The sequence below is a fragment of the Rhododendron vialii genome, chromosome 1a, assembly GCF_030253575.1.
Source record: "Rhododendron vialii isolate Sample 1 chromosome 1a, ASM3025357v1".
Lineage (NCBI taxonomy): Eukaryota > Viridiplantae > Streptophyta > Magnoliopsida > Ericales > Ericaceae > Rhododendron > Rhododendron vialii.
The window spans coordinates 34,532,309-34,558,522 of record NC_080557.1 but is presented as its reverse complement, the minus strand read 5'-3'; the positions used below and the strand labels follow the sequence as shown (position 1 = coordinate 34,558,522).

Sequence of the window (26,214 nt, the reverse complement as noted above, 5' to 3'; positions counted from 1 at the left end):
TCACTCCACTTGCTAGTGAATAAGCTATTCATTAGCACAAACAACATGCAAATTTGCCACAACAGCCCTATTTTAAACTCTCCTAACGAGATCAAGTTCACAAAAAATAAAATTAGTATCAAGCACATGACCAACAAACTATCGAACTAAATCAGGACAGGAGCCGGACTAAATACAAAATGAAATAAAGCAAAAAATACACTCCCCCGTCATTGAGCAGCCTTTCTCTTACCTAAATTCACTACCGATCAAGCTCCCAAGCCGGCAACCCAAGAATTCACCGGCAACCACGCGACTGCAAATCCAGAAGCGGTGCAGCAGCAAACGAATTTTGGTGGAGAAAGGGAAAGAAAAACCATGTCTGAAGGCAGGGACTGATCTCTCCGCTTCTGCAGCCCATGTTAGGGTAAATCAAAGGGGAATGAGGGCTATTTTAGGGTTGGACAGAGGTGCTCCCGTTTTTTCAGTTTTAGGATTTCTAAGGAGGAGAAAATAGTCACCTTGACCTTGAGAGTGCATTAAATAGTGGTGGCAGGAAAAGAAATGGTGGTGGCATTATCAGTTTCTTTTGATCCATAGACAGGCAGGCAGGCTGAAGAGAAGAGAAGTCGAGCAGACTTTCAAGAGTCTTTAGACGACCTCAACGTAATTTTCAAATCAAAATACTACTCCTCCTCCTACTATGGAGTACTAGTTGTTGGAAAACAAAAGAAAGTTCTGCTCATACTTCCTCTTCGTCTACTCTCGATCACCTCATAATCACAGCTTTTCTGGTCCGCCACTCTGGCGCAGCCCACTCCTAATTTTCCAGGAAACCCCTCGCAATTTCCCTGGAAAAAATCCACCTCCCAGAAATCCGCTGTTTATAAATATTCACCTATGCTTGCGCTTCGTTAGTCTGTTTTCTTGATCCTCTCCTAAAGCCTCCAACTTCTTCTAACCAAATTCGATCGGTTTTCTCCGGGGGTAAGCTGAAAAAGAACTCAACTTATTTATTGTTTGCATCCATGTATTCAATTTGGACTTAAGTTACCCTAGTTTACTTAATGTGAACCTCTGTTGGCTTGCGTTAGAGCTTGTCCCATCAATTTTAATTATCGATACTGAAGCTAGTTTACGACACTGGGCTGCCTCTCCCTCATTGCCGATTGATTTTTAGTTGGTTGGAGGCTTTTGGGCAAGACTTTCTATTGTGTTATGATTTCACTTTTCATTGTGCCGTAAATGCACTTTGTTTTGTTCTCATCCCTATGTTGTTTATCCTTTGATTACATCTCCCAAGTATAAAAGCTTGTCCAACTTGGGATAATTATTACCTCCAAAATTATTTGAGCGGATCCCGACTCATTGCCAATTTGTTATGGGTTGGATGCTTTAAGAGCTTGTGCACGTTCTGATTCGGTTAAATGTCCCAATCTTTGCTCTCTTTATTTTAGAGTCATGTTTTACTGCTTTTGCTAAAGAAACATAACAAATGCTTGGGGAAATTGAGCCTAACTCACTTTTCTTATTTCAAATTTTCATAGATCCTACAGTTAAATATAAGGTTCAAGAATTGTATGTATATATATGTTTATTGTTTATATCTTCTCCACCTCTGGGGAACCATACAGAAGGTTATTTCATATGTTTTTTTATTGTATGGTCAGTTTTAAGTGCAGATGGGATTGAATTTAGGCGCTGACAATGACAGAAAAATGGATGGGAGTGTAAGGCTTTGATGAGTCGAGTTGAATAATTTGGTCACATGGGACTACTGGAAATCGGTTTGTAGAGTTCTTGTGCTTTTAACAAGATGGTGTTGGATGTGGTTACTAGTTCCTTATTCTCACCGGTTGCGGAAGTCCTATCGCAGATTGTTGAGACAATCTTTGAGGTTGTAATTACTTCCAAGAATGTCTTTATTGAGAAAGATAGTATTCGGGAACTTTCAAATTACTTGGAAAAGATTGTCCCTCTCCTAAAAGAAATGATGAGGAAAAACATTCAAAACTCCGACAGCTTAGACAATGTTATTTTGGTTCTTCATCAGGAGGTCAAAGTTGCAAAGCAATTAGTAGAGGAATGCAGTAAACGAAACAAGGTATATCTCTTAATGAGTTGCCGGTCAATTGCTAAACGCTTGGAGGACAGTACAAGAAAGATTAGTCAGGCATTAGGTCTTATTCCTTTGAGCTCATTGGATATTTCAGCAGGTATAATTGCAGAGATCAGTCAGTTATGTGACCATATGAAGACTGCAGAGTTCAAGGCCGCTGTACAAGAGGAAGAGATTTTGGAGAAAATAGAGTCAGGAATACAGGAGAGGAATGTTGACCGCTCGTATGCCAATAGTTTGCTGTTTTCAATTGCAGAGGCCGTTGGAATTTCAACAGAGCGGTCAGCATTGAGGAAAGAATTTGAAGAATTCAAGGAGGAAATAGAAAATGCACAACTGAGAAAGGACCAGGCGGAAGCCATACAAATGGATCAAATAATCGCTTTGCTGGAAAGGGCAGATGCTACCTCTACTCCCAACGAGAAAGAAACCAGGTATCTGACCAAGAGAAATTCTTTGGGTAGCCAACCATTGGAACCTCTCCAGTCATTTATTTGCCCAATAACAAGAGAAGTTATGGTGGACCCTGTGGAAACTTCTTCAGGGCATACATTTGAGAGAAGTGCCATAGAGACGTGGTTTGCAGATGGGAATATATTGTGTCCCTTAACCATGATAGCTTTAGACACATCAATCCTGCGGCCTAACAAAACTCTACGGCAATCAATTGAGGAATGGAAGGATAGAAATACAATGATCACGCTTGCTTCCATGAAACAAAAACTCTTGTCACGAGATGAAGAAGCACTTCATTGCCTGGCACAACTACAGGATCTCTGCGAGCAAAGGGATATGCACCGAGAGTGGGTAGTATTGGAGAATTACATACCTATCCTTGTTGAACTTCTTGGTGCCAAAAGCCGTGACATGAGAAATAATGCTCTTGCAATCCTCTATATCCTGGCAGAAGATAGTGATGACGCCAAGGTACTCCTAGTTTTAGACCTCTCTCATTGTGTGGTTACATGTGCATGTCTTTGTGTGTTTTTCAGTTGCCCAAAGCCTTAGTTACAAGAGATTGTTTGTATCATTGAAGTATATAACCTCTTTGTTATTTCTCTTGGTGATTTGACTTCCTGTAAATATGCAGGGATTCTCTGCGGATGCCTTACTCAGGTCCGATAAGGGATTGGATTTATGATATTAGCAATTTCTAAATTCGTAGCCAGATAATATATATCTTTCTTACGTTCACGCGAGGAAAAAGACCTCATATATGTAATAGAATAGTTGTTAGCCGAATAAATATAAGTAGATTGAGATTTATTCTGCATCCTTGCTGAACTAGAAATGGAAAATCTGAAGGTGTCCAATGGAACTATTGCTGTTGGAGGACTTAATTGGTTATGGGTGAAAATTAAATAATGCTTATGGTGGTGTTGTATACTAATATAGATCGCTACCAATCAATAGATAGCCATGACACATGCAATTCTCTTCACAGCTATGCAGTTGTATGATCTTGTTTCCGCTCTCTCAAATTAATTACCCAAATTTTCTGTTTTGGATTGGAAAACTTTCAATTGGGTGGTTCATCATTAACAGGAAAATCTAGTTTATCTTTCTTGGATTTGATACTATGAAACTGAAACGCATTGCAGGAAAGAATAGGAAAAGTTGATAATGCAATTGAATCTATTGTACACTTTCTTGGACGTCGTATTGAGGAAAGGAAGTTAGCAGTGGCATTACTATTGGAGCTTTCTAAAAGTGAGTCAGTTCGAGACTGCATCGGAAAGGTTCAGGGGTGCATACTTCTATTAGTGACTACTATGTCAAGTAGTGACGAAGACAATCGAGCTGCCAGAGATGCAGGGGTGCTTTTGGAGAACCTCTCGTTCTCTAATGAGAATGTTATCCAGATGTCAAAGGCAAATTATTTCAAATATTTGTTGCAGCGTCTTTCTTCAGGTTCTTCCCATAAGTCTGATGCTGTTTCTGACAATAAAAGATAGAACTGTTGCAGTATATTATGATGGCATTTTACATATACACATTACTTGAAATTTGTTAAATGCTGATTTCTAGCTTTCCTGCAATCCTTCAAAAGTCAACAGTAAGTTGTTAACAAAATGTTGAATGTTAACCATGACTGTCCATGAGTAGTACACCCTGAAGCTTCTCTTTCGAATTTTAACTTTCTCCCAATCCTAGGTTCCTTATTTTTTTGAAAGGCATCCTAGGTTCCTTCTAGCAGGAATAAGATAATAATCTATGTGGCTGACCTTCCAAAAATAATCATCCATATGGTTGATTACATTCCTAATAAAAGTTTGTTGACCTCTTTCAGCAATTTACAAGCATTTTAGATTTCAAATTTTCATTTCATCGAGTACTAGAGTTATTAGTAATCCATTTTTGCAGTGTAGTTATTTATGTTCTCTCTATAGTCATAATTCAATGTGCCTTATGATACATGATTTATACTTGGATAATGAAACATAAAAGTAATAAAATGATACAAAAAATGTATGACGATGCACCAAGGGTGCCATCTTTTATAGAGAGAGCTGGGATTCTTGATTAAGTACTAGTTCTTAGGTTTTATGTCTTGATGCTTGAGGATCTTCTTTTGGAATCTCCATCATTTTGGTGGTTTTGATTATAATCTTCACCCATAGGTGTAGTCTTATTGGTGGTTGAACCATTGAACTGTGTCGGTATAAAGTGAAGGTAAGATGCGACAGGGTACTTGGCGTAATATTAGAGTGGGATGGATGGGATGTCTTCTGCCTTTTCTTGGTGTAATGGTAGACCAGATGAGCACTGTGCCAACAGTGCCTTATGATAAATTTCCGGATTTGGGGCACTCTGTCAGAGAAATATCGATTATCATTTCTCTTTTCAAAGATGTGTGTAGACTCTAGTTGTTTATAAAGACGTGACATTACTGCAACACCTAACTGTCTGCAAAATTTGAATTATTCTGCTGTGGGTCCCTTGACAAGCACTCAACCAGTTAGGGCATTCTATTGGGTTTTTTCAAGCGTTATATGACTATGGGTTCTGACTCCCCCTCTACCATATGTACGAAAACCCAAAATAAGATCTCAGATTGACATCTTGATACAATAATTTCCCATAATAATAAATAGAGTCAATGGTGACTCTGCTGTGGGATCCCAAGTTTCCATTATTAATTCTGAGATAGAATCTATGGCAAACATAGAGTTGGATCTTCTTGAAATTATTGTCTATAATTAGTAAAGTGTTAAGCATGTATTCTGCTCAGTATTGATTGCACGGAATCAATTTCCTACAACAGCGCATATTGATTGGCAAGCCTCCAAGACATGACTGGGCTGATTGATTGATTAAGTAAAGGTCATTGTCTTGATTGAGTATTTCTGAGAACTGATGTAACCAGTATGAATCTGGATGGCAGTGCTCTGTCTGTGAGTAAATCACAATATTGGTGACGAAAGCAAACCCACCAAGTCCGTTTATTTCCATTCTGATTTGCTACATGAATCTTTTTCTTTTTTCTTTGTCCATTCTTCTTAATCGGGGGCTATATGCTGAGTTGAGTGTAACACACTCGTATTGTTTTTTTCTATAACATCCAAATTCAATTTAGGTCTTCTCCTACTCCAAGCAGTTTCATTTACGCTGATCCTATCCCTGAACCTAATCGTTTGCAGCTACTGGCCCACTTGCACATGAACAAACCGTCTCAGTTTATTTTCTTTAGTTGGTGCTCTACTCCTGCCATTACATGAGCCTTTTCCTTTCTGATTCTATCCTTTTGGGAAAGAATTTCATGCTCCTTGTTTTGGGAAAGAGGATTAGCGAAATCCTATTGATTTCAGTTTTCTACAGCCCTCTAGGAAAGGCATGAAAAAACCCAGCTCAAGTGGTATGATCCCTCCATCCTCCCAGAATAAAAGTGGTCATCTTGTAGTCTGACTCTGATATTCTCTTTGATGACTTATTTCCAAGGCATGATCATGATCCATAAACCCTAAGGCATCTGTTTTTGTAGGACCAGAAGACGTGAAGTTAATCATGGCTAAAACACTGGCGGAGATGGAGTTGACTGACCTCAATAAATCATCTTTGCTCGATGATGGTGTACTTGGTTCCCTTCGTCACTTGATCTCACATGGCAGTACTGAGATGAAGCAAGTGGCTGTTAAAGCTCTTCAGAACCTCTCAAGCTTGCCGAAGAACGGTCTGCAGATGATAAGAGAAGGTACTGTGGTCCCATTACTTGACCTCCTCTGCCATCACGCATCTCCACTGACTTTACGTGAGCAGATAGCAGCCACTATTCTGCAACTTGCCGTATCAACTGTGTCCCAAGATTTGAGTGGGACTCCGGTGTCATTTTTGGAATCTGATGGAGATATCTCCAGACTGTTCTCATTGATTAGCTTGAGCAGGCCTACTATACAGCAAAGCATACTCCAGGCCTTTCATGCAATGTGCCAATCTCCCTCTGCTACTACTATCAAGACCAAGTTAAATCAGGTATATGTCGTAATTTTGAAGTTCTTCTACAGATGTCAGTGATTTGGGGTATATGTTGTTAAATGGGCCTGTTTTTACGTGAAAATGGAAGTGTGTTCAATACTGAAGGTGAATCATGGCTTATGAAGGGAGCATAAGGTGTTCAAATGCAGTATAACAAAACTTGTGAGACAAGTGAATGATGGCTAACTAATCTGAAACTGGCAGAAAGATACCTAGGTTAAGACATATCGGTATATAAATGCTACTTTGAGGTAGGGGATACTTCATGCAACTGCACATAAATGTGCTCAACCACAGCTGCTCGAAAAGTTGCCTGTCTTGTAGAGTTGTTTTGCAATGTGGTCATGTTTAAGCACATATGTAGCAATGGTTGTGAAGAATAATCTAGGATTCTAGGTGTAAAAGGAGCTCAAAGAGTGTGACAATTTGTGATTCAAAGATTGTTGGAAGGACAAGGAAACTCAAAGACAAATATTATTGCAATTGGTTTTACAATGTGATCTGGTTGTAGAAAGTTTGTGGAATTAAGAGGATTGTGGAAAGTTAGTTGGCATTGTTGGGATCGTGGTTTGTGAAGGAAAAGATGGGAAAAGGGTAAGCTATGTATTGAATAGCTTTATCATACAATTTATTTTTCCTTCCATAAATCTCCACACAAATCCAAACACATTCTTAAGGTTTCTTGTTGAGAAATGGTTGGAATCAAGCTCAGTTTAGAATGTCCTTATAATTGCTATGTAAGCACAGAATAAGGTGCTCGAACCATGTAGTTTGAGGGTTCTTGTTTTTTAACATAAGGTCAGAGGGAAGAAGACACAAATAAGGTTAGAATAGGGTTTTGGACTGGAATATGGTCTATTTCTGGGATGTGAACAGTAACCTTGCGAGTTGTGACTAAATGAAGGAGAGTTATAATGCTAACAATCGAAGTGCTTTGCCCTTGCAAGGGTTACTAGAAAAGTGTCAAAACACAGTCTCAAGGTTTCATGTACTCACACCCTCCTTCCTTGTTTTGCTGTTAAGGGTTGCATTTTCAGTGTTTGTGCCATCCGTGATACAATATATACAACCATATTCTGGGTGGGATATACTTGCTTCAAAATAGTAACTCTAAACGCTTTGATTGACTTTGCAGTGTTCAGCAGTTCAAGTTCTGGTTCCGTTATGTGAGCTTGATAACCTTAATGTACGGGCAAATGCTGTGAAGCTGCTCTGCTGCCTGACAGAAGATGGTGATGAAGCCTCTATCTTGGAGAATGTGGGCCAGAAATCAATTGAGACCTTTCTCAGGATCATCAAAACATCTAATGATGAGGAAGAAATTGCTTCTGCAATGGGTATCCTCTCTAACCTCCCCAAATGCCCCCCGATCACTACATGGCTGCTTGACGCAGGGGGTCTTCGAGTAATTTTCAATGTTCTTTCTGTTGGTAATCATAATGGGTCCCTAAATGGGACCCACAAAAATACGTTGATAGAGAATGCTGTTGGGGCCATATGCCATTTTAGTGATCCAACTAATCGTCTTTTACAAAAGAAAGCAGGTGAAATTGGCGTGATTCAGGTTTTAGTGCAGTTACTCGAGTCAGGCACCGAGTTGACAAAAAAACGAGCAGCGTTTTGCCTTTCTCAGTTTTCCACAAGTTCACTTGAACTGAGTCGGCCATTTCCAAAACGTCATGGGTTATGGTGCTTCTCACCTCCACCAGAAACCATGTGCCCAGTTCATCGAGGGATCTGTACCATAGAATTATCATTTTGCCTTGTGGAAGCTGGTGCGGTGGGACCCCTTGTAAGAATTCTTACGGAACCGGATATTGAAGCCTGTGAAGCTGCTTTAGATGCACTATTAACTTTGATTGAAGGTGAGAGATTGCAAAATGGTAGTAAGTTGCTAGCTGAAGCAAATGCCATACACTTCATAATAAAACTACTCAGCACTCCATCCCCTAGATTGCAAGAGAAAGTCCTGATTTGTTTGGAAAGGATTTTCCGATTATTGGAGTATAAACAGAAGTATGGGCCCTCCGCTCAGATGCCTTTAGTCGACTTGACTCAGAGAGGAAATAGTAGTATGAGATCTCTGGCAGCCAAAATTCTTGCTCACTTGAATGTAATTCATGATCAGTCTTCTTATTTTTGAAGGAAGATGAGGGATTTCATATCATTTCTCGGTTTCAGAAGTCTCTCAGAAAACTCACGGATGTGGATAGGGAAATTATGGATTACCTGCACCATTGTTACACGAAAAACTTGGAGTTGCTGAGAGCAAACGAGAGGGGCATCCGGTTGTCTGGTAGAGAGAAGAAATAGGTGGAAGCCACCATTGATGGGCAGGTTAGCTGACTGAAGGGCTTTTTTTTTTCAGTCGTATTCTAGTTTTAATTCTTTAGTCCTACTGATTATTTTGATTCAGTTGTATATGCTGGAAATATGTTCAATAGTTTGGAAAAAGACAAAAGTCGAATTCTCATGGTTTTTTTTATCATAGCTATAGTGAAAAAAGGTGATCCCCTACAGTTTTTTTTCCCGCCAATATTGTATACATCAGTAGGGGGTTAGCGGGAAATTACTGCCTTTGATCTTGCTGCTATTTGTTTGAACTTGAACTTCTTGTTCTGTTTTCCTCAGGTTAAGCTCCCATGTACCAAAATAGATAATGAACTCGCCAATATTGTATACATCAGTGGGGGTTAGCGGGAAATTAGTGCCTTTGATCTTGCTGCTATTTGTTTGAATTTGAACTTCTTGTTCTATTTTCCTCAGGTTAAGCTCCCATGTACGAAAATAGATAATGAGCTCGAACGTACTACTACCAAATTGTTATTGAGTGATTTTGATCTTGCTACTATTTGTTTGAACTTGAACTTCTTGTTCTGTTTTCCTCAATTTAAGCTTCCATGTACCAAAATAGACAATGACCTCGAACGTACTACTACCAAATTGTTCTTGGCTCTACCGCGTTAAATCTTCGCTTTTTCTTTGAGCATTTCCTTCTCCTCAGAACTTGTAAATAACTTTTTCACGTTACATATTAAAAAAAGAAAAATGCTAGGGGTATAGTAAACCTTGTACAGTAACTGCGCATAGATTCATTTTGCGCCTATCTTGAGTCTCACAAAGATGATCGGAGCCGCTCATTTTGTTCATAATATGTTATTTAGGGTCCCTATTAAAAATCATCTTAATTTGATACTAGTAAGGGCGTTTACGAATCATACAACTTTGCTGCTATTTGTTTGAACTTGAACTTCTTGTTCTGTTTTCCTCAGGTTAAGCTCCCATGTAACAAAATAGATAATGACCCCGCCAATATTGTATACATTAGTTTGGGGGGGGGGGGGGGGGGGGGGGGGGGGGTAGGGGGAAATTAGTGCCTTTGATCTTGCTGCTATTTGTTTGAACTTGAACTTCTTGTTCTGTTTTCCTCAGGTTAAGCTTCCATGTACCAAAATAGATAATGACCTCGAACGTACTACTACCAAATTGTTCTTGAGTGATTTTGATCTTGCTGCTATTTGTTTGAACTTGAACTTATTGTTTTGTTTTCCTCAATTTAAGCTCCCATGTACCAAAATAGATAATGACCTCGAACGTACTACTACCAAATTGTTCTTGGCTCTACCGCGTTAAATTTTCACTTTTTCTTTGAGCATTTCCTTCTCCTCGGAACTTGTAAATAACTTTTTCGCGTTACATATTTAAAAAAGAAAAAGAAAATTGCTAGGGGTATAGTAAACCTTGTACAGCAATTGCGCATAGATTCATTTTGCGACTATCTCGAGTCTCACAAAGATGATCGGAGTCGCTCATTTTGTTCATAATATGTTATTCAAGGTCCCTATTAAAAATCATCTCAATTTGATACTAGTAAGGGCGTTTACGAATCATACAACTTCGCTACTATTTGTTTGAACTTGAACTTCTTGTTGTGTTTTCCTCAGGTTAAGCTCCCATGTACCAAAATAGATAATGAACTCGCCAATATTGTATACATCAGTGGGGGGGGGGGGGGGGGGGTTAGTGGGAAATTAGTGCCTTTGATCTTGTTGCTATTTGTTTGAACTTGAACTTCTTGTTCTGTTTTCCTCAAGTTAAGCTCCCATGTAAAAAAATAGATAATGACCTCGAACGTACTACTACCAAATTGTTCTTGAGTGATTTTGATCTTGCTGCTATTTGTTTGAACTTGAACTTCTTGTTCTGTTTTCCTCAGTTTGAGCTCCCATGTACCAAAATAGATAATGACTTCGAACGTACTACTACCAAATTGTTCTTGGCTCTACCGCGTTAAATCTTCGCTTTTTCTTTGAGCATTTCCTTCTCCTCAGAACTGGTAAATAACTTTTTCGCGTAACATATTAAAAAATAAAAAGAAAAATGCTAGGTGTATAGTAAACCTTGTACAGCAGCTGCGCATAGATTCATTTTGCGCCTATCTCGAGTCTCACAAAAATGATCGGAGCCTCTCATTTTCTTCATAATATGTTATTCAGGGTCCCTATTAAAAATCATCTCAATTTGATACTAGTAAGGGCATTTACGAATCATACAACTTCGCTGCTATTTGTTTGAACTTGAACTTCTTGTTCTGTTTTCCTTAGGTTAAGCTCCTATGTACCAAAATAGATAATGACCCCGCCAATATTGTATACATGAGTAGGGGGCTAGCGGGAAATTAGTGCCTTTGATCTTGCTGCTATTTGTTTGAACTTGAACTTCTTGTTCTGTTTTTCTCAGGTTAAGCTCCTACCAAAATACATAATGACCTTGAACGTACTACTACCAAATTGTTCTTGAGTGACTTTGATCTTGCTGCTATTTGTTTGAACTTGAACTTCTTGTCCTGTTTTCCTCAGTTTAAGCTCCCATGTACCAAAATAGATAATGACCTCGAACGTACTACTACTAAATTGTTCTTGGCTCTACCGCGTTAAATTTTCACTTTTTCTTTGAGCATTTCCTTCTCCTCAGTACTTGTAAATAACTTTTTCGCGTTACATATTAAAAAAAGAAAAAGAAAAATGCTAGGGGTATAGTAAGTAGCTGTGCATAGATTCATTTTGCACCAATCTCGAGTCTCACAAAGATGATCGGAGCCGCTCATTTTGTTCATAATATGTTATTCAGGGTCCCTATTAAAAATCATCTCAATTTGATACTGGTAAGGGCGTTTACGAATCATACAACTTCGCTTCAGAATTTGAGGACAGTATTTTGACAAAATGAGCAGCTATGATCATCTTTATGGAATCTAAGACGGGTACAAAATGGATTTGTACGTGACTGTTGTATGGCGTTTGCTACCTGTAGCACTACTGAAAAAAGAAACAGCCATTACCTTGTCTTTATTACTAGGGTGAATTTAACTTTGGTTATTTTCGCGATATAAGATGTTGCGATGGGTTGATATCACCTGTTTTGAGAACCCCAATTCCCATTTTCATCTTCGATCTTTAAAATGGTTAGGCAAGTGGTACCAAGATTTGAAATATTTGACGTTCGCGAAATTTAAACATTAACTTGGCCAAATGGCTTAACATTTGTACTCCATGATGCTTTATGTATTCCTTGTAATATGCCTGAAGTTATTACTCTTTTTACAAAAGACTGATGATTTTGTTGCTTTTTTTTTTTTTGTTGTTAACGTCGCTCCCTTACAAGTGTATTTAGTGCAAAAACACATTTGCAGGGAATTGGCGTTAAAAAAAAAGGGAGTGGTAAAATCATTTTTCTTTACAAATGAGCAATGTTACTTATCTGAAACCATCTGATAGACGGGGACGGAAAACTAGAAGGGTGCAAAAATATATTTGCAAGGGAGTGATGTTAACAACAACAACAAAAAATGGTGGCAAAATCATTTCCCTTTACAAATGACTAAATGAGCTGTGTTACTTATCTGAAATCATCTGATAGACGGGGACGGAATACTAGAAGTTCCACCTAACAACATATTCAATCGGGAAAATCCCATCAAAAGCAAAATCACTTTTTTGCTACAAGTGTTTGTGCAAGCGTGCATGGTTTTGTGAGTTTCTGAAGGAAACCACTTGCACGGGAGCGAAATTGTTATGAACCAACTGAAGCAAATCCATGCCCGCTCTCTTAGAAACGGCATAGACTTCACAAAATTCTTCATCACGAAACTCCTTGAAATCCCAAACATCCCATACGCCCACCACCTGTTCGACCTTATTCCTAACCCAACCGTCTTTCACTACAACAAGCTCATTCAGGCCTACTCTTCCCATGGCCCTTACCACTAGTGCTTGTCCCTCTACACCCAAATGTGCTTTCGCGGCTGCTCGCCGGACCAGTACTCCTTCACTTTACTCTTCGCCGTCTGCGCTTCCCTTTCCTCCCCTTATCACGGCCAAACACTCCACTCCCATTTTGTCAAATCAGGTTTCGAATTCGATATTTTTGCACTTACGGCTCTGGTTGACATGTATGCTAAACTGGGTTTGTTGGCATCGGCCTGCCAGTTATTTAATGAGATGACAGTGAAAGATGTGCCCGCATGGAATTCGGTAATCGCTGGTTATGCAAGGTGTGGAGATATGGAGTGGGCGTTCGAATTGTTCGCGGCAATGCCTTCTAGGAATGTGATATCATGGACAACAATGATATCTGGGTATTCACAGCATGGGCAGTACCAAAAAGCCCTTGATACATTTTTGGAAATGAAGAGAGCAAAAGGAGTGAGGCCGAATGAAGTGACTATAGCCAGTGTTCTTCCGGCCTGCGCAAATCTTGGGGCATTGAAGATTGGGCAGAGGATTGATGTTTATTCAAGGAAGAAAGGATACTTTGGTAATATGTTTGTGTGCAATGCTATCTTGGAGATGTACTCCAGGTGTGGGAGCATCGATATGGCAAAACGTGTTTTTGATGAGATTGGTCGCAAGAGAGATGTGTGCTCCTGGAATTCTATGATCATGGGTTTAGCTGTCCATGGAAAATGCAATGAGGCTCTTCAACTCTTCCAAGACATGCTGGTGAGTTGCTCTCTGGTTCATAATCAATAGGAAAATCACCTACAAATAATATTTTCATACCGAAATCCTATGTGAGAATTGCATCCTCACTTGTTAGTTGAAAATGTGTGGATCTCGTTAAAAAGTATTCCCATACACCTCAAAACGTGTATTGATTCCATTGGCCCTACACAGTTTTCAAGTAATGAGAGTGATGGTATTGTTAACCCTCTCTTAACAAGCGTGAACAGAACGTACTCCATTCAGCTGTGCCTTTTTATTAATTATGAGATCAAACGATGGGTCTAAAATAATGAGTCGCCTCATTCTGTATAAATTTTTTGTTTGTATAGCATTGCCCGATTGCTTATCATATAGATGCTTAGATTCTTGCTAACATGTTTGTCTTCATTGTGTGATATACTACCAGAAGGAAGGAATTGCACCAGATAATGTTACATTCGTGGGAGTTCTCTTGGCATGCGCTCATGGAGGCATGGTAGTTAGAGGACGAGAGCTTTTCCAATTGATGGAACAAAACTTCTCGATCATTCCTAAATTAGAACATTATGGATGCATGGTTGATCTTCTAGGTCGAGCAGGAGAATCACATGAAGCTTATGATCTTAAACAAAGTATGCCAATGCAGCCGGATTATGTAGTATGGGGAGCTCTGTTGGGAGCGTGCAGTTTCTATCGCCATGTTGAATTGGCAGAGAAAGCAGCAGAATCACTCTTTCAGCTTGAGCCATGGAATCCAGGAAACTATGTTATCCTCTCCAATATTTATGCATCAGCAGGGAAATGGAATGGAGTTGCAAAGCTACGGAAGATGATGAAAGGCGGAAGGATAACAAAGGTAGCCGGGTATAGTTTCATCGAAGAGGGAGGCCGGATTCATAAGTTTAGTGTAGAGGATAGATTGCATCCGCGATGTGTTGAGATATATGCACTTTTGGATGAAGTTTCAGCTATTATGAAACTCCTTGGAAATACCATTGATTTGGATTGTTCATTTGAAGAATCGTGGATCATGGGATAAATCTCCTAATTTTCATGAGTTTACATTCATCTAGGGGAAAATTTCACCTACCTTGAGGTTTCTGACAATGACACTTTCCCTCACGTTTTTAAAATTGCACTTACCTCTCCTGTCAGGCTTGTCGGCTAAAAGATGTTAACGAATCACATGAATGGACATTTTTACCCTTTTATTGACCTCCCTTGAGGTTTCTAACAATAGCAGGTACTTCCCCTAGGTCTCTCTCTCTCTCTCTCTCTCTCTCTCTCTCTCTCTCTCTCTCTCTCTCTCTCTCTCTCTCTCTCTCCCCTAAGCATAGTTGTCCCAAAATGAAAGTTTACTTCATTTTATCTCTAATTTTTTGTGAAAACCAAGTTAAAAATTATAATATTTTACATATTTTTTTAAAAGATTTAAATTTCTAGTTTTAGATTCCTAGTTTTATTGAAGTTGTGAAAATTTAATTCCGGCAAAATTCTAAAGGTATTTGTTATCGATGAACCCATCACTGTTTTATTCAAATATGATTTTGCTGTTTTATAAATTAAATTAGATTTTATTAGAACATCCTAGTCATAAATATCATTATTGGAAAGAAAAAAAAAAGGGTAAATCATGTAGCTGTAAAATCTTTTTCTGAAAAATAGAGTAATTTTGACATGTGTGTACTGCTAATTTAAACTGCCTCGATTAGAAACAAGCTTCTTTATACCATATAATTTTTTTAATACCATGAAACTTGTAATCTTTTAATCACAAATTTGTTTTAGAAGATCCAAAGGTCCATAAAAAATTTGGTTGGAGAAAAAAGATGTTTTGGCTAAGAAACTATGTTAAGAGTTTTAGCCAAAATATATAATCCTTCCGCCCCTTTTTTTGTGTCCAGTATTTCATTTTGGGCTGTCGCTTAATAAGTGTCCATTTTGTAAAGTTAGGGGGGTAAAAGTTGATGTTTTGTTTATTTTGTCCCTAAAAGTATATATTTTATTTTGAAAAGTTAGTGAATAAAAGTATAATGATGATGGGTAAGTAGGAAAAGTGAAGGAAAAAGTTGATGTGAAAAGTGTAATGATGATGTCTTTTTAATAAGTTGGAGTTACGAAGCAGGATACTTAAAAAGTGACGGAGGGAGTATCTTTTTACTCCAACGATTTTGATGACATATAACCTTAATTTAAAGCCATGTATTTTAGAAATTTTTGCTATTCTTTGCAAAAATAATAAAAATTGAAGCTTCATGAAAATGGGAAGAAACTGTAATTTCTTTGTAGTTATGCCTACATATATGCGTTTGTCTTCAAATAAATTCAAAAGTTTTTTCAATCTCCGTGAAAAAAACAACTTATATATGCATATTTACTATCTATGTATGTCATCTAAAAGTTCGAAAAAGAAATCGGTTGGAGAAAAAAGATGTTTTGGCTAAAACTTTTAACATAATTTTTTTTGGGTATAAAGATGCACGGTGTAGGGTTGGGAAAAAAGTTTACTTTAGTTTAAAGCCATTTTTTAGAAAATTTTGTTATTCTATGCAAAAAAAAAAAAAAAAATTTCTTTTGAAGGTTCATGATAAATGAAAGAAATTGTAATTCTTTTGTATATATGCCTACATATGCATTTGACTTCAAAAAAAGTCAAGTTGTTTCAAGTTTTCCAAAAAAAAAAAAAAAGGATTAGAGAAAGAAACTGTAATTCCTTTGTATTTATGCCTACATATGAATTTGACTTCAAAAAATCAAAAGTTTTTTCAAGTTTTGTAAAAAAAAAAAAAAATGCTTATACATGTAAATTTAAAATCAATGTGTATATGCGTTTGATTTTGAAGACACGCGTGCACGTAAGATATGTATAATAACTTGATCTTTGTTAAATAGTTTTGATTAGGAACATGAACGTATTTTAAGTTGAGTCTAGAAGGGCATTCATGTCACAACATCATTCTAAAGGGGTAAATTTGGTAATGATATGAATTTGGTTGATGTAAGCAATTTTCGTTACCTCATAATGGTCTTCTAACGGCAAAGGGGGAATCTGCAGCCGAAAACTAAAGCAGAGGGGAGGCAAGTGCAATTTCAAAAATGTGAGGGGAGATGTTTGTCATTGTTAGAAACCTCAAGGGAGGTGAGTGAAATTTACGCTTCATCCAACCATCATATTTATTCATCTTCGTTTGATTAAGCTCACCCCTTGAGGACCTTGGGCTCAGCCAAAGTGGTCTATCCCTTGGGGTTGGTTTTCAATGGTGAGAAGTTATGGGGTGGTGTATGGAAGGACTGAATTTGGCAAAAAACTTTATGATTGTTTTCCTTTCCTTTTTCTGCTCAATATTCAGTGTTTGGTGAACCTGTGTCTGTCTTTCTGACACTATTTTTGGACAAAATTTTCTCAAAACAACCCACTTTCCATCGAACACTCAAACAGTGACTCCAAATTCTATTCCCAAAAATGGTTTCCACACAAAACTGGAATTCCAATGTTTTCCAACTTCTCGTTGCTTTTTGATTCCAAAAGCACCGACGACCAAAAACAAAATGAAAACAATTCCAAACAGCAATATCACATTTTTGTGTGTCGGCATATTATTGTGAACAACTTGTTATACAGGAGAACAACAAAAGAATATAAGTTAATGCATCCATTAACGCTCTTTCCACTCTAGTCCAAATAAAACTGCTTTCTCGGCAGTTCAAACTGCAGGACCTTCTATGCTGTCTTCACCTTGGTTCTTCTTCTTCTTCTCCTCCCCACAAATTTGAGGAGCTCGTCAAGTAGAACCACAGGTGCCGAAACCAAGAGAACTAGAAGCCATTCATTCAAACTCAGTGGAACAATACCGAACACTTCTGCGAAGAAAGGTACATAAAGTATTAGGCAATGGAGCCCAAACGAGACTGTCATGGCGGCAAGAAGCCAAGGGTTCCTCCAAGGTGGAATTGTGATCAGGCTGCTGTCTTCAGAAAGAGCGTTGAGGGAATTGAACATCTCAATGGCCACCAAGACAGAGAGCGAAAGAGTCATTGCCTTCACTTTGCCAGAGGTAAAATAGTCACAAGGGTTAGAAAAAGTGATTAAACGACCTCCATAGACCGTGAATGGAGTCACTGAGAAATTTGACCACGAATGGCATTCTCCCCAGTTCCGAAGCTGAGATAGCTCAACAAGTGAGTGGCCATCACTTGTGAGATCGATACCCATAAAGGAAGCCTGAGTGTACCACAAGATGAAGATGCCAACAGTTGCAATGCCCACATAAGAACCTATAACCTGCAATTGCATGAACAGCACCTTAGAATACAATGAATATCTACTCCGACATTGAGGGGCGAAGTTAGTTATAGAAATGTTACCCAAATATAGTAAAGTCTATTTTACACGATACCTATTCAAAGTTGTGCATGGTTATCAATTTTGTCCCAAGTATAACTCATATAAGTTCAATATTAATGTTTCTTTGACCTTGAAATTGGAGCACATAACCTTACAAAAAGAATTAGAATCATGAGCCCTTCTACTTCTCATCTTAATTAACAGCTCCACCGTCAAAATTCTTAAACAAATGACATACTACTTGTGACTTGTGAGATCATTAGGTTCCATTGACTATGAGACTAGGTAACTAATCCAACAGGCGATGAAGAACTACGAATTACAGGGCCACAATACTCTTTGACATGCTAGAATCAAATGAAAAATGATACTGTATTAAAAAGTACTAACCAAATATCGGAAGAGGACCCAAGAGTTGATAAGAGCATCGTCACTTTTGCGTGGTGGTTTGCGCATAATATCAACATCAGCTGGGTTGAATCCAAGAGCCGTGGCAGGTGGTCCATCAGTAACCAAATTGACCCAAAGAAGCTGTACTGGTATCATACATTCTGGTATTCCCAGAGCAGCAGTCAAGAATATAGATATAACCTCCCCAACATTAGAAGATATCATGTACCTGCAGATTGAAAAACAGAAAAAGGCTAATAAGTTTACTGTCCCAGATCATTAAGCAAAAGATATAGTATAATACTACCTTATAAAAGCTTTCATGTTGTCATAAATAGACCGGCCCTCTGCAACAGCAGATACAATAGTGCTGAAATTATCATCTGCTAGAACCATATCTGAAGCTTCTTTTGCAACCTGGTGTGTATGTGTTGGATATAACAGAAAAAGTGACCAACACTTGAGAGAGAATTATACAATCGATATCAAGAAAATCCAAAGAGAATAAAATAAATTTTTTGGTGGGGAAATGATTTTGCACTACCCTTCTTAGTGTCAACATTCCGTCTCTCCCCCTTGTTCATGTAAATTTGCAGGGTAATGCATTCACATGCATAAAGATAAAAATGGAGTGAATATAAAAATGGGAACGTAAAATTCACTACATTTTCCGTGCATAAGGTCCCGGTGATAGATAGAGCATGTTACCTCTGTGCCAGTAATCCCCATGGCGATACCAATATCAGCAAGTTTCAGTGCGGGTGCATCATTCACACCGTCTCCAGTCATGGCAACAATTTCCCCCATCTCTTTTAGCATTCTTACGATCTCTTGCTTGTGCTTTGGCTCCGCACGTGAGAACACCTTTCCTCCAGGTTTTGACAAGATTTCAATTTGCTCGGAAGAGGAAATAGCCATGAATTCTTTACCTGTAAAACTCCTCCCCCTGAGATCATCGCCTGCAAAAAGCAATCGGATTTCCCTACAAATAGCCTCTGCCGTGGACTTATTATCGCCAGTTATCACCATGACTTTAATCCCAGCTTCTTTACAATCATCGATGGCTTTGTGAACTTCTTCACGAGGCGGATCCTGTTCAGCTAAGTTTATTACATTTTTTTCTAATCAATTAACCAATGCCTGTGTTACATGGAATCGGTTACGGTGTTTTGGGAGCGTGTCTAACAATCTTGAGTGTCAAATTCATAGTTTCTATCTTGAGGACATGGGGACAGGCCAAAATTTTCACATTACATTATATTGCTTTTATTTAAGATAAATGGTGTTTTCATTCATAATATATGAGTTTTGTACATAGTTCGTCCAAATTCTAAGGACAAATTATAGTTGCTAGGTGATTGTCTGACAAAATATGTCGGACACAAATCATACAACCGTACCAATCTCGAGTGTCCGCCACCATTACTTTTTCCATTTGGAAGAGTCCATGTAACATATTTCAGTTCCAAACACAGAAAGAGCATGCATGTGACAAAAAAGTCACTTACCCTTAGAGCAATGACCCCCACAAACACTAGGTCACTTTCAATCGAGGAGTAGTAAGCCGGGTCAAGCAACTTCTTGTGGGCAGGATGACTCTCACTATAGTAGTCTGAAAACTCTCCCAACTCATCCTTATACGCCACACCCAAGCACCGTAATCCCTTTGAACTCATCTCCAAGTGCCTCAACAATAGAAGCTGCCTACAAGGCTCATCGATTGGAACAAGTGATCCATCTGCAAGTTGAACGTGTGAACTGCGCTCCAATAGATTCTCGACAGCACCCTGCAGACCCCATTTTGTCGTGCAGGATTAGTGGCCAATCATGAAAAACCTTCAATTGTGAATAAGCAACATATGCCAGTGACAACAGCAAATGGGTATTGAGGGAAAGTACCAATAAAAAAGTAAAGAATATTCGGATATATGCATAGCAAAATCTGAAGTTGCAATTTAAAGTTCTTTGGTTCGGATAATCTTAGCTTAAACAAAGATAAGTGCATGTATAATCTTGGCTTTTGAGAAGGTTGCATATAAAGCAGAATTACGGAAACATGCTTAAGCTATGAAGAAAATGCAAGTGAGTATATGGCAGAAAAAAGTGAAGACCACTAGATTGCAATACTAAGTCAGCATTTCTTCTCTCTCTTTTGCAATATCCTGCAAGTACAGAAACTAACAATCACCTTGACAAGTAGTCGATTATTTCCAGTTGGGTCCCGGACAATAACACTCATTGACTTGCGAATGCGATCAAACTCCAATGTTGCAAGCTTCTTTGACTTCTTCGTCCACCATTCACAACAACCTATGAAAAAAAAATGAATTAAATGCCATTTAAGATAGTAAATAGCAAGTAGACTTCAAACAAAGTGTCTCCTGCTTACCTAATTTAACAGTGTTGGAGTCAATCAAATAGTTTGCAGCAAGCTGTGAGTCACGGATCTTGTTCCTAACCTTGCTATCTGGGACCCCCATCTTCTCAACTAAAACCTTAAGAGCAGCCTCAGTGGGCAAACCAGTTGCTCTAAACAGACGGCCATTGCAAAAGATACCAGCATCATTACAGACAGCACAAACTTCTGCCATTGCTTGCAAATTAGCATCCATATTGTAGCAATTCCAATCTACGATTCCCCCATCTTTAGGATCGTAGGTTGTGCCTTCAACACGGAAAATTTGAGATGATGTTATTTTTCCACCAAAAGTGAAAAACTCTATGACAGACATCTGATTCGTTGTTAGGGTCCCAGTTTTATCCGAACAAATCACAGTTGTACATCCCAAGGTCTCCACACTCGGAAGCTTCTGCACAATTGCATTCTTCTGTGCCATTTTCCTTGTTCCCAAAGCTAAACAAGTTGTGATTACAGCCGGAAGGCCTTCTGGGATTGCAGCAACAGCAAGGGCAACAGCTATCTTGAAATAATAGGTGCACTTCTCGAATGAAAATTGGAAATTTGTTGGCCATCCGTTCACAAGATCCCAAGTAAGGAAGTATTTATAGTTAATCACCCAAACAATGAGGCACACAAGGCCAATAGCAGTTGTAAGCCTGTTTCCAAATTCATCAAGCTTCTTCTTCAGAGGAGTGTCGCTTTCCTCTAACGAGGCCTCATGTATTTGTTTTTGTATCATGCCAATCTCAGTGTGCATTCCAGTGCTCGCGACTATACAAATGCAACTACCATTCACAACTGTTGTACCAGAAAAAACCATGTTTTCTTTGGCTTGTAATTCACAGTCATCCATAAGGACTAGATTGGCGCCTTTTAAAACAGGCATCGCCTCTCCAGTCAATGAGCTTTGTTCCATTCTTAGGGTTGAAGTTTTCAGAACTGCAATTCTCATGTCAGCGGGGACTTTATCACCTACCCGCAGTTCCACTATATCCCCTGGGACAAGTTCTCTAGTAGGCAAATCTGGCACAAGATACCCATCCCTTAAAACTTTAGCAGATTCACATTGCATCTCTTTAAGGGCTTCAAGTGCCTTCTCAGCATTAGTCTCTTGCCAAACTCCAATGATGGCATTAAGTACCAAAATCAAGACAATTACAAATGGCTCCACATAGGCTTCAAACCCGGACCCCCCAGTTTCATTCCTATGCAAGTATGCTAGAATGAAAGATATGAAGGCCGCAACGAGAAGAATCTTTACAAGCACGTCGTCAAACTGTTCGAATACGAGCTTCCATAGGGGCTTCCCCTTCTCTTTCTGAAGCTCATTCCAACCATACCTCTCACGACGCTTTTCCACCTCGTAAGTGCTCAGGCCCTTGTCTAGTTTTGTTTTGTACTCTTTCAAACACTGCTCGACAGACCACGACCATGCATGGAACTGGTTTTCACCCAAGGATGTTTCCATCTGGCAATCAAAATATCCCTCCAACCTGAACCCAACCTGAACTTTTTACTGAAAATGCTTTAAACCTCTTTGATCAGTCCTATACCAGAATTTATACACAAAAAAATAATTGAGCAAAGCATATACATCGATATTGCATATTCTATAGTAGATACAAGCAAACAAAGGTTCAAATACAAAAAATCAAACAAATACTAAGCGTTTGTTTATGATTTTTATTGAGACCGTTAAAAAGCTGATCATATACAAAAAACTAGACTTGTTACTATGTAGCATGGATACGGTCACGGGACATGGCAATTCTAAAAAAATGGAGATACGGACACGGCGAGGGACACACCACGTGTATAAATACATAAATATATATATATATATATATATATATATATATAAATAAATTTATATGCACATATATATTTTTTCTTTTCTTCCATTTCCGTTGACATGTCTTATATGAATGTATGAGATTAACATGGTTCAAATAGAGGCATAATTACAGTTTAACTCAAATGTTTTGAATAACTTCATATTAACCCCTCAAAATTGAAAAATATATTAAATTTTGACCCCCAGCCGTGTCCCCGGCGTGTCCCCAGCAGTGTCCCCGATCAAAAAATAATAAAAATTATTGGACACGCCACGTGGCGTGTCCAATACGTATTTTGGCGTGTCCCCGTGTCCAATACATGGACATGGCACCCTTTTGGAGTGTCGGTACTTCATAGGTTATCTGACCATCAAACAAGACAAGTAAGTAACTACAATGCAAATGGTTAATGTAGGAAGATACTTTATATGTCACACTCACACTCATAATCTCCATCAAACTCTGGAAGTTGTTTTTTTTTTTTTTCAACAATAGACACGAAACCAACTCAAAGAACAAGTCCTAATAACCAAAGTGCCTCATAATTCCCAGCAATATACAAAACTTGTAAATCTTAACTACAAAGCGAATGCTAGATATACAAGGATGATACATATGTCATAATCAGTATCTCCATCAACATAATAGAATCTGTTATTTCTTTAAACAATCCAAATGAAACTAACTCAAAGGAAAGCTACACCAGAACAGCCAAATTGCCTTCGAAATCCTGGGACATCCAAAACTAGTATATCACAAGGACTAAATAAAGGGAGGAAAAGGATTAACAGTCTAACAGACGCTCAAAATAAACAAAACCACCGAAAGCACTAAGCACATTTACCAAACAGATTTGAAAACTAACCACCGAATTATAGAAAAAATTACATAACAGAGACTAACGACTACAAAACATCGTGCATAGATGGAAAAAAATAAGTTTTGCCAATGGCAACCCCACTGAAAACTACCACCCCACATGAATCCACTTCAAATTTCGCATGAATACGCCGAAAATATGCAGAGACGGGACATACTTCTAATCTAGCAGGAGCGAATGATCTGAAAGGGGCAAAATTAACAAAACAAAATACTTAAGGTGCCGAACCTATTAATCCTCAATATTCAGGAAATGTACTTTTGTATAATGAAATTATGTCCATGGACACGAAACATGATATTTCTAAAAAGAAATGGGGACATAGACACAGAAAAAATAAAAAAACAAATGAATAATATTTATTTTATACCCGTGGAAACACAGTGTTATATGCATCAAAACGTGTCCCCATATGTGCCGTGTCTATTACAAGAAGTACAAATTTACCCCCAAAAAAATTTAAAATTTTGCATTTTTAACCCCCGTCGTGTCCCTATATGTGCCCCTCTCATGTCCCTGTTGTGTCCCTCCAATGTCCTTGTTGTGTCCCCCTAAAAAAGTTAATTATCCCATATGTATTTTTTTCGTGCCCACACATGTCCCCGTGTCTGAAACGGGGACACACCGTCCCCTAGGAGTATTGGTGCTTTATAGGAGGGCGCCAGTCACCAATGGCCACCCACTTAGGTCCGTCCTTGCAAATTTATGTCTCACAGTTAGAAGAATAAAGGGTCAAAGAACAAAAAGGCTAAAAACTTGAAACAAAGAAAACCGTTTCATGGACCAGAATCATGCATCGATCCTTAACATTTTTGAAGAAAATATGGCAATGGAAGAAACATAAACAACAAATACATCATACATATCTCCATCGAACTGATAGAATTTCTTGTTCTGATAGAATTTCTTGTTCTTGAGCAATACAAACGAAACAAACTCCAAGAGAAGCAAACCCTAATAACCAACTGTCTTCTTACTCAAAGCAATATCCAGAACTAATAAATCAAAAACTATTAGACACCAAAAATAAATGTAAAAGAGCCATGCAAATCATTAGGCACATAAAGAAACTAGACTAAAACTAGTTAGTCATAAGATTAACAGAAAAATACCCAAAAAAACAAACACTGACCACAACGCACAAATGAAGTCTTACCAGCATCAGCCCAAGTAAGTAACTGATGCACCCACATTAACCCACTTCAGATATTGCACAAATACACAAACGACAAATATAAATTTCACAATTGGAATAAAGGGTCAAAGGAAAAAAGCCAAGAAACTGAAAGCAGAGAATAAATTAAGCAGGGGGGAAGAATTTTTGGACCTTCGAAGGAAGAAGAGAGATGGCTTAGAGACAAAGCAAGGAAAAAGAGAAAATTCTTTGGGGTCTCCTATGACTGGGAATTTTCTCACTTTCAAAGGCATTGTTGTTCAACTGTAACTATGTTTTCGTTTATTCGTTGGCTCTCTTTGCTTTTAAAAATTGGCTTAAATACTTAAATGGTCCTTACAAAATAGTGTCGGTTTCAATTTCGTCCTTGTAAAATTTTTAGTTCCAATTTTATCCTTCCATTTTGTGACGCATTTCAATGTTTTCCTTCCGTCAACAAACAAATGGAAGTGGACTATGTGGATAACGGAAGGCTTATGTGGGGCCATTTTAGGACACCAGGGCAATTAATTAGGTCCCCCCCCCCCCCCCTTCATTTCCCCCACCTGTAAACCGTGAACCTAAATTCCCAAATCCCCATCGGCTATGGCCATTCATTCAGGAATAAAAACAAAGCCACGGAAAATTAAATAAACTCCTGAGGAAAATGAGATTTCTTAGGGAAAAAGAGAGCAAGTGATGAAATTATACTGCCAACAGTGGCATCAAAGGTTCAACTACTAAAAAGGATGAACGGAAAAAAAAAAGGCATTTTTGTGATTCCATTGCAAGAAAGGAAAATAAACCGATTAAAGAAGCTGCCATTTGACAAAACAGTACAAACCCATATGCTAAAAGTAGAAAGAAAGCATTGAACGAAGTTTTCTCGCAGCAGAGGCTTCAACCGTACAACCCCCCCCCTCCCCCCCCCCCCCCAAAAAAAAAAAATAATAATAATAATAATAAATATGATGAACAAGCCCAAACACAGAACAGAGAAACTGAAAAAATGAGAGAAAAATGAGGAGAGAAAATAAATGTGAGATAAAACAGTAAAGTAACCTACCATGATATGCCTGTTCTTGGGCTTGATTTCACGGACAATGGTTTCTTTTCTTTTTTTTTATATGGGTAAGTTCGAACAGAGGTTTCTTGATTGTCAGTTTGAAAGAGTGGTAGTGCTCTGTTTTTTTCTTTTTTCTCTTCCTCGTGATCTTTGATTCAGAGAGAGACTTTTCCAAGAGGGTGTATGTGTCCACAGAGAGAAAATTGAGGCTGTGAGGAAGAGAGGGTATTGTGATGGGAGAGGAGGGAGGGAGGAGTGGATGTCCTGGTGTCCAAAATGGTCCCACATAAGCCTGAAGCCTCCCATTATCCACGTAGGCTATTTCCATTCGCTTGTTGACAGAAGGGTAACATTGAAATGAGTGACAAACTAAAAGGATAAAATTGAAATTAAAAATTTTACAATGATGAAATTGAAACCGACACTATTTTGTAAGGACCATTTAAGTATAAATTTGAGTGCTGGTTTTCTTTTCAGAGACCCTCTCTCTCTCTGTAGTTAGTTTTCGGGAACTCGCGATCCTGTTTCACGGATTTGCAAATCTTGTTTCACGGTTTCTTTTTTTGAAATTTGAAGAGCAGAGGGAAGTT

The 26,214-nt window shown here is 38.4% G+C and overlaps 3 protein-coding genes across 6 annotated transcripts; 2 read left to right on the top strand and 1 right to left on the bottom strand.

Moving 5' to 3' along the window:
* The first annotated feature begins 574 nt into the window (after nt 1-574).
* Nucleotides 575-11,194, top strand: LOC131307403 (U-box domain-containing protein 44-like). 4 transcript variants are annotated; one of them, XR_009194119.1, is made up of 6 exons: nt 575-953; nt 1,650-3,025; nt 3,700-4,009; nt 6,081-6,568; nt 7,707-8,908; nt 11,176-11,194. XR_009194119.1 is itself a non-coding variant. In XM_058333893.1 (5 exons), the coding sequence occupies exons 2-5, from the start codon at nt 1,796-1,798 to the stop codon at nt 8,712-8,714; spliced, it is 3,036 nt and encodes a 1,011-aa protein (XP_058189876.1). In that variant the 5' UTR covers nt 575-953; nt 1,650-1,795; the 3' UTR covers nt 8,715-9,101. The 4 variants fall into 4 exon arrangements, 2 of the variants coding, with proteins under 2 accessions (XP_058189876.1, XP_058189891.1); XR_009194122.1 differs by lacking the exon at nt 11,176-11,194 and adding an exon at nt 10,004-10,022; XM_058333893.1 differs by lacking the exon at nt 11,176-11,194 and having other exon boundaries at nt 7,707-9,101.
* A 1,265-nt stretch (nt 11,195-12,459) lies between these two features.
* On the top strand, nt 12,460-14,640 carry LOC131307392 (pentatricopeptide repeat-containing protein At5g08510-like). Its single transcript, XM_058333883.1, has 2 exons — nt 12,460-13,572; nt 13,982-14,640. Exons 1-2 carry the CDS (start codon nt 12,862-12,864, stop codon nt 14,591-14,593), a joined length of 1,323 nt encoding a protein of 440 aa, XP_058189866.1. The 5' UTR covers nt 12,460-12,861; the 3' UTR covers nt 14,594-14,640.
* Nucleotides 14,641-16,979: 2,339 nt separating this feature from the next.
* On the bottom strand, nt 16,980-24,887 carry LOC131307385 (calcium-transporting ATPase, endoplasmic reticulum-type-like). Its single transcript, XM_058333872.1, has 8 exons — nt 24,733-24,887; nt 20,679-22,237; nt 20,478-20,599; nt 19,798-20,076; nt 18,998-19,381; nt 18,597-18,706; nt 18,290-18,518; nt 16,980-17,836 (listed from the first exon to the last, which is right to left on the bottom strand). Exons 2-8 carry the CDS (start codon nt 22,156-22,158, stop codon nt 17,276-17,278), a joined length of 3,165 nt encoding a protein of 1,054 aa, XP_058189855.1. The 5' UTR covers nt 22,159-22,237; nt 24,733-24,887; the 3' UTR covers nt 16,980-17,275.
* Nucleotides 24,888-26,214: the final 1,327 nt, after the last annotated feature.